This window comes from Thamnophis elegans, chromosome 4 (assembly GCF_009769535.1).
Source record: "Thamnophis elegans isolate rThaEle1 chromosome 4, rThaEle1.pri, whole genome shotgun sequence".
NCBI classification, from domain to species: domain Eukaryota; kingdom Metazoa; phylum Chordata; class Lepidosauria; order Squamata; family Colubridae; genus Thamnophis; species Thamnophis elegans.
In genome coordinates this window covers 53,731,269-53,744,428 of record NC_045544.1, presented here as the reverse complement: position 1 = coordinate 53,744,428, position 13,160 = coordinate 53,731,269, and the positions used below count along the sequence as shown (strand labels likewise).

The following is a 13,160-nucleotide window of genomic DNA, read 5'->3' as shown; positions in this document are numbered from 1 at the left end:
AACTGCTGTAAATAATTTGATGCCATTAGCAAACCTGACATCTCATTGTTCATCCTATTTGCAGATAATATATAAACACAAGAAAATGCATGCCTACCTTGCAGTAAAATCATTATCTTCTTTCATTTCAAGAATTGTTTGCCTATTTCTATCTATCTTTTCCTGTTATTTAAACTAGTAATCCTAATTTCAAATTACTTTATTAGTTCAAAATACTACTCAGAAACTTGGTTCAATACTTTTGTATAGCCAAGTAAATTAAGTTAACTGGTTGTGGAAGTCTCTGTTACTTCTTATTACTACTTCTTCAGAAAGATTTGGGCTACACAGTACTATATAATTGCAACCAGAACAGATACTAAACCAACTTCCTCCAACTTAACTCTGAAACAAAATTTAGAGGCAAAAATCCCAACAATGAACAAGGTTACTGGGAATACTCAATACTGAACATCTAATATTTCAGGAATTCAGATGCACATGTGCACACAACCCTTTGTGCGCTGCTGTCCTGCACATGTGCGCATGACCCCTGTGCATGCCCCCTGAACATGCACATATATCTCCCGCATGAGCCCCACCCCCCCACGCATGCACAGCAGAAACCTAAAAACCAGCTGGCTGTCAGGAGGCGCGTCTGCATGCGCAGTGGAGCTGAGCTAGGGCGACAGCTTCTGTGCCCGCAGAGAGGGCTCTGTGTGCCACATGTGGCACGTGTGTCATAGGTTCATCATCACAGGCTTAGTATTTCTTGATTTCTGGGGTCTAGCATGATCAGTTTGTATGTCTCTAAGCATGTCATATTACATATCTTTGTTAGAAGAATTTTATACATTTTAAGATGGCCACTATCTGGATTTATACTGTTGTCAGCAGCTTCAAAAACACAATCCTTTGTTGTTAGTACATGCTTCCGCTATCCAAACTGCTTTCCTGAAAATACAGGGGTCTTAGTAGCGGATGCAAATAATAGCATGAATATACATGCCTATATCCTATATGTTCAGCATTTCATTTTTAATCTTTTGATTTTATAGATGTTTTATTCTAGAACTTTATGGAGACTTATGCAAAGTACGTACGTTTAGTCCTAAATTCAAACTATAAATAGTTCAAATGAATGACCAGCAATTAGAGCAAAAATACTTTGCACTACCATCCATGTGTACCATTGTTGTTATAAACAAGGATTTGCTCTTTACTGGGTTTGAAATAAAATTTTTGACCTATTTAACATCTTGGGTAAGGCTTTATTGTGAAAGCTGTTAATAATGTACTTCACTGTTTTAGTTAGTAATTGAACCGAATAAGTTAAATAAAGCATTTAGTTCCTATTTCTACCAATCTGTATTCATTTCTTTTTCATGAACATTTATCAGTAAGTATCTTGGAATTTCAGGTGCCTTTGAAAATAGAAATACTTTTCCATGTAATGTATTTTCCATTATAATGGTTTGCAGCTTTACAAGTCATCATTATTTACACATGTAAATAATGGAGGGTAATACAGGCAAAAATCTATGTGTTCATAGATAACATGTGAGAAGGGAGACAACTCATCCTTTCTCAAGTAATTTTAACCACACCATGGAAAATGCCACTAGGCATATAATTAGATACTGGCTGATTATACCAGTATCATAATGTTTAGTGTGTTTAGGCTGTCTATCATGGAGGTTAAAGTTTATATAACAGTTTTTCTCAATCCCAGTAACTTTAAATGCATGGACTTCAATTGTCAAATGTCTGGAACAGAGAGATACATTTATAAATATTTCCTGGATTAACTAAGTGCAAAGCAAAACATTATCCTCAGTTCTGGAAACATATACACAAACATAGACCCATATATAAAAAGAAATAATATTTTGAGGGAGATGGAGCTTTTAAGTCACAGGATATTAAGAATCCTTTTAAGTATGAGGCGAGGCGTGAGGTAAATTGCAGAACGTTTATTAACAGGTCAGGAACAAGTAACAGTTCAGAACGCGCGCACTGGACAGCGCCACCTGAAAGCTATTTATACAGATAACTGTCAAGCGGCCAGCCAATGGGAGAGACACAATTCTCCCGCCGGCAGCCAGCCGTGCCTGGGCCAATCAGGTTATTGCGAGACGTGGCTTGGCTGCCGGCTGCGTCAGGAGGACGCAACACCCCTTCCCCCTGGATGGCGCATGCGTAGTTGTCCAAGTATTTTGGCCGACTGCGCAAGCGCTGGGACCGCCTTAGTTCGGGTGTGGTCGCCGAAGAGGGACGGACCATGGAGGAGGAGTCCTGTCCGGGAGGTGGAGCGGAACCAGAGGCCCAGCCCCTAGCCTCGCACCGAAGTTAGCAGGCAAGTTAGCGGTCACGGTGGTTGGTGGTGGGAGGTCGCCTGGTGGTGTGTGCCGTGGTGCTTGCAGTTGCGGTTGGAGGCTAGGGTCAGGCGGAGAGGCCAGAGCGGCAAGGCTCTGCGGTCTGGGTGGCTGGGCTGTTGCGCGGCGGCGCAACTGGTCTATATGGCGCCACCAAATTTGTCCGTCACCAAGTTGGACCCTGTAGGAACAGGGTCCCGTTAGTTCCTGAATCACGGCCGGGACCCACTTCGGCTCGCCCGAGTAATTCTGGGCGTAGACCTCCTCCCCCACACAGAAAGCCCTGGGGGTGGCCTCCAGGGAAGCAGACAGGGGAGAGAAGTGGGGGTGCAGCCAGTCCAGAGTGGTGCAGAGGCAGCGGCCCATGAGAACCTCGGCCGTGGATTTGCCGGTGGTGGCACAGGCGGTGGAGTGCTGGGCTTTTAGGTAGGTACACAGGTGGGCTGGCCAGGGCAAGGGGCTGAGGCGGGCCAGGCTTTCCTTGGCGGAGCGAACAGCATGCTCCGCCATGCCGTTGCTGGCGGGATGGTAGGGAGCCACCGGAGCATGGCGGATCCCCAGGCTGGCGAGGTAGAGGCGGAATTCGGCGGAGGTGAATTGGGGACCGTTGTCGGTCACCAATGTATCAGGGAGGCCATGGGTTGAGAAAAGGCACTTCAGGGCATGGATGGTAGCAGCTGAGGTGACAGAGCGCACGTGGATGACTTCTACCCATTTAGAGAGGGCATCCACAACGAGTAGGAAGGAGCGCCCATCGACGGGGCCGAAGAAGTCCGTGTGGAGGCGGCTCCAGGGGGAGGAGGGGGTTTCCCATTCCCGGGGAGGAGAAGAGGGGGGATGGGCCAGACAGCCTGGCAAGGAGGGCACTGCTGCACCCAGCCAGCAATGTCGGCATCCATGGAGGGCCACCAGATATCCACGGCTGAGGGCCTTCATGTGGACGATCCTAGGATGGCCCTCGTGGAGCTGACGGAGCACCAGCTGGAGTAGGGAAGGTGGCACAACTACCCAGGAACCCCAGAGGAGGCATCCCTGGAGAATGGAGAGTTCGGTGCGGCGGCAGAGGAAAGGCAGGAACTTGGGAGCCCGAGAATCTGCCATCCAGCCCCGGCGAACAGTGTCCAAAACGTGGGAGAGGAAGTGGTCAGAGGTGGTGGAGTGCGCAATGTCCGAGGTGGAGAGTGGCAGCTCCAAGTCGTTGACAAGGAAGACGCCGGAGGCCACGGAGGTGGCGGGGTCGGAGAGCGGCAGAGGCAGCGGACACCTGCTTAAGGCATCCGCATGGTCCATATGCTTACCCAGCTGGTAGTGCAGCTGGTAAGAGTAAGCGGAAAGAAACTCAGACCATCGGAACATGCGTGGTGAGAGGATGGGGGGGCATGCAATTCCCCACCAGGATGCCAAGGAGGGGCTTATGGTCTGTTAGGAGGGTGAAGGGGCGGCCGTAGAGGTAGTGATGAAACCTCTTCACTCCAGCTACGGCCGCGAGAGCTTCCTTGTCCAGGTGGCTGTAATTTCTTTCAGTAGTAGTAGGCGATGGGTGCTTCAGAGCCATCAGGGAAAGAGTGGCTCAACATAGCACCCACACCATAAGGGGAGGTGTCACAGGTGAGGAGGAGGGGTAGGCGTTCGTCCTACTGCGCAAGCATGGGGGCAGCTGTCAGAAGGTGCTTGACAGCCGCGAGCACATGCACCTCGCGGCTGGTCCAGGCCCAGGGGGCGGAGGAATCCAAGAGGTGGTGCAGGGGCTCTGCCACCAGAGTCTTATGGGGAATGAAGGCGGCGTAAAAGTTTAAGAGCCCCAGAAAGGCTTGCAACTCCGCCTTGCTAGAAGGGGTGGGGGCATTGGTGATGGCTTCCACCTTAGCGGGAGAGGGGTGGATGCCTTGGGTATCCACGCGGGAAGCTGAGGAAATCGACAGCGGGAACCCCAAGGTGACATTTAGAGCGCTTCAGTGGAGACCTGAGGCGCGGAAACGGGAGAGGACGGCCCGGAGAGTGGAGATGAGTCCTGATTGGTCTGGAGCGGCAATCAGGTCGTCATCGAAGTACGGCATCACGCCAGGGATGCCATGGAGCAGGTGCTCCATAAGACCCTGGAAAAGGCCAGGGGTGACGCTGATGCCAAATTGCAGGCCGCGTACAGCGGAACGCCCCCCAGTGCGTGACGATTGTCTGGGCGGGTGGCAGTGGCGTCGTCCACAGGCAGCTGCTGATACGCTGGGCCAGGTCCAATTTTGCAAAAATCTTGCCCTGGCCCAAGGAATGCAGCACATGCTGGACGACGGGGACTGGGTAGGGCTGGGCCTGTAGTGCTTTATTGACAGTGGCCTTGTACTCTGCACAGACCCTCAGGGAGCCATCCGACTTAAGGGTTAGGACAATAAGGGTCTCCCAAGGGGCATCATCCACGGGCTCGAGGATGCCCTGGGAGATGAGTTTGTCTAGCTCAGCGTCCACCTTAGCCTGCAGCGCCAATGGCACTCTGCGGGCTTTGAGGCGAATAGGGGCCACCAGGGGGTCTAGGTTTAAGGAGATTGGAGTGCTTTTATAACAACCCAGGGACTCGCTGAAAACATCAGCGAACTCGGAAACCAACAGGTCAATGTCAGAAGCCAGCCAAAGGGAGTTAATGCCAGCAATGGACAAACTGAAGGCCCGGAAACAGTCTAGCCCCAGGAGAGAGGTCAAGGAGTTCCTGATCACTATGAGGGGCAAGGGACCATGGAACCGCCCATACTGGACCGGCAACGGTCAGGACAGGAATAGGAGGCACCCCAGGACAGGAATAGGAGACCCCTGGTAGTCCCGGAGGAGGCAAGGGGCAGAAGACAGTCGTTTCCACGTGAAGTGGGGGAAAAGTCATTTGAGAGTGTCCCAGGAAACGATGGTTCTCAAGGAGCCGGTATCGAGCACCATGGGAAAAGGGCGGCCGGCTAGTAAGACGCGGAGGTGCATCTTACCCTGGCCCCCTGAAATAGTGGAAGCGGAATCCATCAACCAGTTGGGTGCGAGCCCCTCGAACTCGGAGATGGCGTAGCCCTATTTATATGGATAGCTGTCAGGCGGCCAGCCAATGGGAGAGATGCAATTCTCCTGCCGGCAGCCAGCCGCGCCTGGGCCAATCAGGTTATTGTGAGGTGTGGCTTGGCTGCCAGCTGCGTTAGGAGGACGCAACAAATCCTGACACAAAACTTCTCTGTTCTAATGACTATGTATAATATTGGCCTCAAAAAGGCATGGTTCATTTATTAAACTCCATTAGTAGATGTGCAGCTAACACCTTGAAAAATAGCACAGAGCCACATATTTTATATATATTTTCTTAAAAACTATCTGTGAACCATTTGGCATTAGTGACAAAGAAAGAGGTGGCAAATCTCTATATACTGAGCCTGACTGAAGCATTATACCTTCCACAGTTGTTCCCCTTCTTACTTAAGCACATGAACTGGACTACAGAAAATTACAAAAAAAAGAAGGGAATTTTCTGGACAAACTTATAAACATTCTCATAGTTGTAATATGCCCCTCAGCATAAAAACAAAAACAAAACAAAAAAAACCAGCTTGTAATAACAGAAAAAAGACTAAAAAGATGACTGATACCGTGTTTCTCCGAAGGCGCTTATGGCCTTGTTTTCAAGGAGGTCTTATTATTTTTGAGGTGCAGGAGACGGCGAGCATGGTCACTTCATAGCTGCTGCTGTGTTTGCAATATTTTCAGGGAGGGCTTATTTTGGGGGCTGGGCTTATTTTGGGGGCTGGGCTTATTTTAGCGCATACGCTCAAAAGCCAAATTGGGCTTATTACCTGGGGAGATCTTATTTTCAGGGAAACAGGGTAGTAGTACAGATCAGAATACATGAGAATCAGCCTAATGAAATCAATTAGTATGAGAGAGGAGTTAACAGAACAAAACAAAACAAAAAAGAGTGGATTGGGGCGAGGGGAATAAATAAATAAAGATTAATGATAAGTAAAACAGAATTTGAAGCCTGTGGTATTCAATGATCAGATAAACATTATTTATTAACTAATCTTTATCTTATTATTTACCAGAGACCCAGCATGGTGTAGTGGTTAAGCATCACTGGCTGAGGAATTCTGGGAGTTGAAGTCCACAAGTCTTAAAGTTGCCAAGGTTGGAGACCCCTGGGTTAAGGCATCAGATTAGAAACCAGGAGAATGTGAGTTCTAGTTCTGCCTTAGCCACAAATCCTCCTGGGTATCTTGGGCCAGCCGTTCTCTCTCAGACTTAGGAAGGAGGTAATTACTTCTGAAAAACCTTGCCAAGAAAACTGCAGGGATGGGTCCAGGCAGTCTCTTGAGAATTGGACATGATTGAACATAGGAAAAATATGATTTAGCTCTATTAGATGTTTTATTTTCCACAATTAATCAATATTGATGTATACATTCATGTATACATAAATAAATGCTTTAAAAACTGTATTCTAATTCATGTGGATTGTAAACACTAGCTTTAAATTGCATGAAATACTGTGCTTTATTTTAGAAATATTAGGGGAATTTGGAACTCAGTGGCCCTGACAGACCCTACAACTAATTAAATTAGGGAAAACTTGGAAACGTCATCAAGCTATATAAGAGATTTTGACACTTTAGAATTAATTGGAATTCATTAGAAGTTACATAAAAATAATTGATTCATAAATAATATATAAAGTATTTGTAGAGATTCTTGTATCCAATCAGTTAAAGGGACAGAAAGTTAATTTTTGGATTTGTCACTGCGGGTGAAAAGGAAGATGAGTTAAAATTTGAATCCCTTAGAACACAGCCTTCTATTTACTCAATAAATACAACTCTCCCTTCGTATTATTTTTTAATCTTTGAATACAAAACCATGGAGAACCAAGGTAACCTTTGTGGACCTATATTTGTGGCCATCCATAATAGTGGGCTGGTAGGTAATGAGCTTGATGAAATTTGCAGATATTTTTTTTCATAGCTCATTTTTCTCCAACTCAATTCAGTCATAAAAGTTTGTTCACTCTTTCTCAGTTTTGGCTGTGACTTATTAGAGACATTTCTCACAACTAGGTCTTCAATACTAATTATTTAAATGCTTTTCCATAGTTCAGTATAGCCATATTGTATATTAATGGTTCTACTTCTTTCAATATGTTTTCCAAATTTTCAAAATGAAAGCTTTTTTTTTTAAGGAGAAAAGCTAAGATACTAATATATTTTGTGCAACAAATCTAGATGTGGTGCTTGTCTTGTCATTTGCTTTGTGTCTGCACACATGAATGCATATCAGTGATGTGCAAGATCCAAAATAGGAACTGTCCTAAAGGGAAGTATACAACCCTTTCTCTTTGCTAAAAATTTAATTGGAAACTCTTCCTCGCTGTTGTTCACGAGGAAGAAAAGTTACCATTGGCAACAACAGAGCATCTTTTCTATTATAAACAGCACTTTATTGGGTAAACAGTGATTTTAATTAGTGCCATGACAGGGCAAAGGTTTAAAAACCTCTTTTTGCATGTTGCTACTCCAATAGGCTCTATCCCTTCACTGTACCATCAGCTATTTATTTTAAATTATTTCTTTTAAAACAAATGAAACAACTTAAAAGCATAACTATTGACAAAAACCAAAGGAACAATCAGAGTGTGTTTACATCCAGTAAACAAAAATAATTACAATTACAGTGGCCGTTTATTTATATCAACAGCTTAAACACCTTTTTCAATTTCCAGAAAGAAAAGAACCAATTTTCCCTCCAAAGACATCTGCTGAAAATTAAACTTTCTATTATAAAAACAGAACTTTCTTAATGAATGTAGCTTTGATTGTATTAATATTTGTTCTAGGATATCTTTTCTCCTCACTCAAGCATTTTTGATCTCCTTACTATTTTCATTTAAATTTTAAATAAAATGAACAACTCTAGCCATCAAAATAAGAATATTCACCTACTTGAAACAAGGAAAAGGTATTTGGTCTTTAGGAATAAATGACAGTTAATACTACTATTTGTGATTATGTTACCCAGCCTGGTAATGAAACATTTTCAAGAAAAACAGCAAAGAACCCAACCTGCATGAGCTACCATTGCAATGTTATTACTTATTAAAACTAATTTTCTGCTAATTAATGATAAAATTGTAGGTAATAATGTGAAGCCAATTAAATAAACGATTAGAATATAAATACTTAAAACCAATTGTCAAAGTAAAATTAACTAATAGATATCACAAACAGTAATCACTATCTACCATGATACTGAAACACCAGATCTCTAAAATAAAAAAGTGACTATTTCAGGATCTATTTGTAGAACTTTGCCTGCTTAAAAGATTTTTTAATCAGCTATAGTTAGAAAATGTTCCTATTTAGAAAGTGTTTTATGCCATTTTACTACTTTCTAAATGTACATTTAAAAATATTTTCTAAAAAAAAATCTATTACTACTGAACTGGCATGCATTTCAGATATTTTAATGCGTTCAGGAATTTGTACAAAATTATAATATTTTCCTATAATAAATTCTAGCGTTATGATATTTTCATTTTTTTCCTCTTTGAGCAAGATTATTTCTAGTTATGTTTCAAATGAACACTGCCATGTTTGTTGAAATTCATATGATACTTTTATTAGTAAGCAGTATTTTTTAACTGAGAATAAGGTATTTAATACTATGTCAGCAGTACTAAACATTTTAAATGACTCCCTTATTTATACAATATGTCAGTAGCTCTGCTGCTTTATATCTTTATTTCAGTTTTGTTTAAGGGTATTTAAATTCTTTCCTGTATGGATCTTACTGTACATCAGCAGTTAAGATACCAAATACAGATATGCAGGAAAAGACTTGTTTCTGCAGATTAATTCTTTTTCAACATGCTTTTGTATATCAATCCTGATAATCTGATTTGCCTCTCTGTCTGCTTCTGCGTGCATCATCAGACTAGTATTTTCTTTCCCTGATTAGTGATGTACTTAAAAAGAAAATTGCCCAAAGCCATACATTAAACATTTCCACATTATGTGTAAAATGTATGTCCACATTTAACAGGTCAAAGAAATAACAAAAATGAAGTAATTAATAATACAATAATCCTCACCTGTAAGAATATTGTTTAAAAGTCATGAACTAATAGAACCGGTGATATAGTCTAAATCTTGAAACATATGAAGTCTCAAATTTAACATTTTATATCCCAGGAACTAGAAATAAACACCATTTATTTTTGTGTAAGTAGAAGTAAGGTACCACTAATCCCTGATTTTAATTCTACTCAACCTTAGGTTTTCAGCTTCTAAAGGTCTAAGGGTCTTGGTTACAATGGAAATTCAGGAAGCTTCTTTTACCAGCCCGATTTAATGGGAAAGCTCTAACACCAGCCTACTTGCAAAAAATAAGTTAGTAAAGTCTGTTTCCAAAAAGTACCTTTATATATGGTACATGTACATCTTGCATAATTACAAGTATAACTTCAAAAAGGGAAGGGAACGGAAATGAGTTCAGGGAACGTGTATTTTGCAGACATTGAACGGCTCAATATTATATTCTCTCCTGGTTCAAATAAGTGTTTTCTTCCCATAAAAAGTATAATACAATGGGCAACTTCTCTTGAGATTGCAGCTAGAAAGAAAATCACTTTATCATCCTCAAACTCAATAGTGCTAACTGACTATGCCTTGTGTAAATGGCGATAACTTTAAAGTAACAACTATCATTGCTATGTGTACAATTATAAATATCAGATTTTGTGGATCAATAAAATAAATAAACAAAACCTTAATAACTTCAATAAACCTGAAAAAGAACCATTTAACAAAAGGTATTTTAAGTTATTAATTAGTAATCATGTTGTCTGTCTCGAAGGATAAACTCTGCAAATAAGAAATGTGTTGTTTCATACAACCAGAAGAGATGTATCAACTTCTAGCTGCCTGTGCTTCTCACAGCAACCATTTATTGCAAACCTTGATCCTGGTATTCTGTTCTATTAAATTTCAGTTATACATTCTACATTGTGGCTGAACTTAAATGAGGAGGGAAAACACACTTACACTTCACAATACTTCTTAAATCCTGCACATGTTCTTTCAGTCCTCTAGAATTTCTTGGACCACTCTGTCAACATACAGGAGTTTTGGACTTGTAGACTCAACTATCAGTGACATGACATAATTTTTGTTATTTTCCTTTGTTTCAGGTTTTCGTGGCATATTTGGCTTTCTTCCAATATTTCCATCAGAGAGCTGTTCCTTGATAGGGTTATTTTTTCTTAGCTCTTTGCTGGGCAACTGTTGGGTTGGTGCAGCTCCAACTTATGGCCCCCACTTCCTTGTCCTGATTGAACAAACCCAGATGACTGTTGGAAACCAAGGTTGTTCTGCCTGCCACAGGAACAGTGACTATCTCTGGAGGATGCTGAGGAAGATGTTGAGCTGAAGCTAACCGGTCGGTCACTGTCTGACAATTCCATCGCTTTGATTCCACAGTACAGGAAGTGTCGGTCTTCTCTCATGTAGGTTGTTTCCTGTCTTCTGGGAGCTGTGCTACCATTACTGGAGGCAACCCATTAAGACCTGTAGCCATCTTGAGGAGAGAGGAAAAATAAATATCAATTTTGCATGTATACTGATTTCATTAAAAACCATTTTACTTATGCACAGAAAAGTAATCATATGGAAGGTCATCTTCAGACACTTCAATGAGTACAAGCAGAGCAGGAGGAATCTGTTGCAGAACACCTGCATATAAACAACAACCCAATGAATCAATCTACCCAGTAGGGACTCCTATCTTTCTTTATTTTTAACTTCATTTGAAATAGCTTTTTTAAAAAATCAGCATTCATATGTCCCTATTTGCGGCAAAAAACCCACTTGATTTTACACATCTTTCTAAAGTAGATGATCAAAATGATAACTAGGCCAACCTAGACAAAATTGCAAAAAAAAAAGAACCCCAGAATGAAATAAAAAAAAACTTTAATGGATTCTAAATTAAGTTGAAGAAAAAAAAATCCATTAGTATAGCTTGCCTGCCTGAATATAAACAAAACTATTAATCTCTGATCCATAGAAACTTAGAAGTTCAGAAATACCCATTCCAACAATATAGAAATTCTTAAACAACTGCAACACTTAATATGACTACGAAGAAAACCACTGTCACACAAAAATGTATAGTGAGCAGGGGAGAGACTATAATTCCTAACAACAAATAATATACAGATATACAGATTCAACAGTACATCTGTGAGTGATTTCTGTAGTGGCTTTATCTCCTGCCTTTCTGAGAAATAGTCCATTGAGTCCATATATATCAACAACGAATCAACAGCATCCATAATATCAACTGCATCATAATATCCAACAAAAGAGAATGCCCAATCTGCTGCAGAAATCATCGGGAATTGTTTGAGCTGCATTTACGTAAATAGTTTTACTATTATGTATCTGCATGTTGCCATAATTATTCCCTGTAATTCATTATGTTAACAACAACTGTACCTCCCAGCCCTCACTGTAGAAGAATGGTGCTTTGTATAAGCTGTTTTGTTGAAAAAATCTGTAAGCTATTGACAATCAAAAATTGATTCTCTTCTCATTTTCTTCTTCATTAGATTTATTATGATGCCTACTCCAAAGGTCTCTTAACTGCATTATCCAGCTTGTGTGTATGAATTCATATTTTACTGGACATGTTGCTATTTTAATTGCAGGAAACCCTAATAAGCCATTAATAAAAGAAATGAAATGTCTGGTTTGGCTGGATTCCCATATTTACTCATGTTTATTTATTAAGCGTGCCATATCCCTATATCTTGGAATTATGTTTAACAAAAACTATATGAATAGAGTATTCATATTGTCTTCTTTATGTATCCTTCCTTTTGGAACCATTATTGCTGAAAAGCAGCATAGTATATGAACATTAACTCCTAGATATTAATAAATTATTCAAATAACACCTTGGAAATATTATTGATAGCATTTATATTTTGATTAAAGGAAGGATCTGCACTGAAAATCTCCTATGTTTTGAAAAATGTAACCTTTGAAGATCAGAAAAAAATATTAGTGAGTTGATAGGCTCTGTAAATGTACTGATAGGTTTGTCTGTACCACATTTTATGCTTTCTCCTTTTATTACTGTGACTCAATGAAGTCAAGTTGAACCATCAGTTCCCTTTTCCTTTTCTTGGTTAATCTTGATATATGACATGTTGTTCTGATTAACTAGATTACATTCTCCTGGAATATCATTTATAGACATAACTTTTATAGTAGTTTGCCATAATTATTGGGTTGTTCAAATTAGAATTTTAATTATTTTTAACATTTTAATTTAAGGAAATGTCTACAAGTTATTTAAACTAGTTCCTGAAGACTTTAACTGTGAGCCCCTTCAATTATCCTGACATAAGAATTGCATGGCATCAAGAGTTGGTTTAAATACAAGAGCATTGTTATGGTTTATCTATGTAATATGAAGTTAATTATTGTTGCCACTATAATTACTGAAAACTGAAGATTTATTATAAGCAATAAAGTGTGCATTTCTTCAGCAAAGTAACAGAAAAATTATTTCCTTTGATTTCTGATCAAAGAACATTTTAAATTACAAAGTAAAGAATAATAACTACTCTTCAGTAGTAGACCGATTGGAAATCTGGGTAAATGAGATAAATGGAAAACCTTTCCTTTAATTTATCAGAAGACATCTAGCTAAAACATAAAATACAATAGAGTATATTTGATAAGCTGCTTTAGATATCTCAGCTGAAGTACAGAGTTCCTATTTCATTCAATCATC

General features: G+C 40.6%; 1 protein-coding gene and 1 long non-coding RNA gene across 6 annotated transcripts in view; one reads left to right on the top strand and one right to left on the bottom strand.

Moving 5' to 3' along the window:
• The window catches only part of LOC116507503, a 59,781-nt gene extending 48,963 nt beyond the window's left edge, over positions 1-10,818 (top strand). For 4 of the 5 annotated variants that reach the window (XR_004255221.1, XR_004255220.1, XR_004255217.1 and 1 more), the window contains one exon: positions 10,549-10,818. This is a non-coding gene — a long non-coding RNA (uncharacterized LOC116507503). Of the gene's footprint in view, positions 1-6,415; positions 6,456-10,548 lie in introns of those variants that run through there. The other variant, XR_004255219.1, reaches the window with a different exon arrangement.
• PLEKHG1 (pleckstrin homology and RhoGEF domain containing G1) overlaps positions 1-12,896 on the bottom strand; it is a 60,177-nt gene extending 47,281 nt beyond the window's left edge. Inside the window, 4 exon segments of the mRNA XM_032215689.1 lie at positions 10,395-10,441; positions 10,444-10,664; positions 10,666-10,733; positions 10,735-12,896. Coding sequence (XP_032071580.1) covers positions 10,395-10,441; positions 10,444-10,664; positions 10,666-10,733; positions 10,735-10,863 — 465 coding nt within the window. The 5' untranslated portion in view covers positions 10,864-12,896.
• Positions 12,897-13,160: the final 264 nt, after the last annotated feature.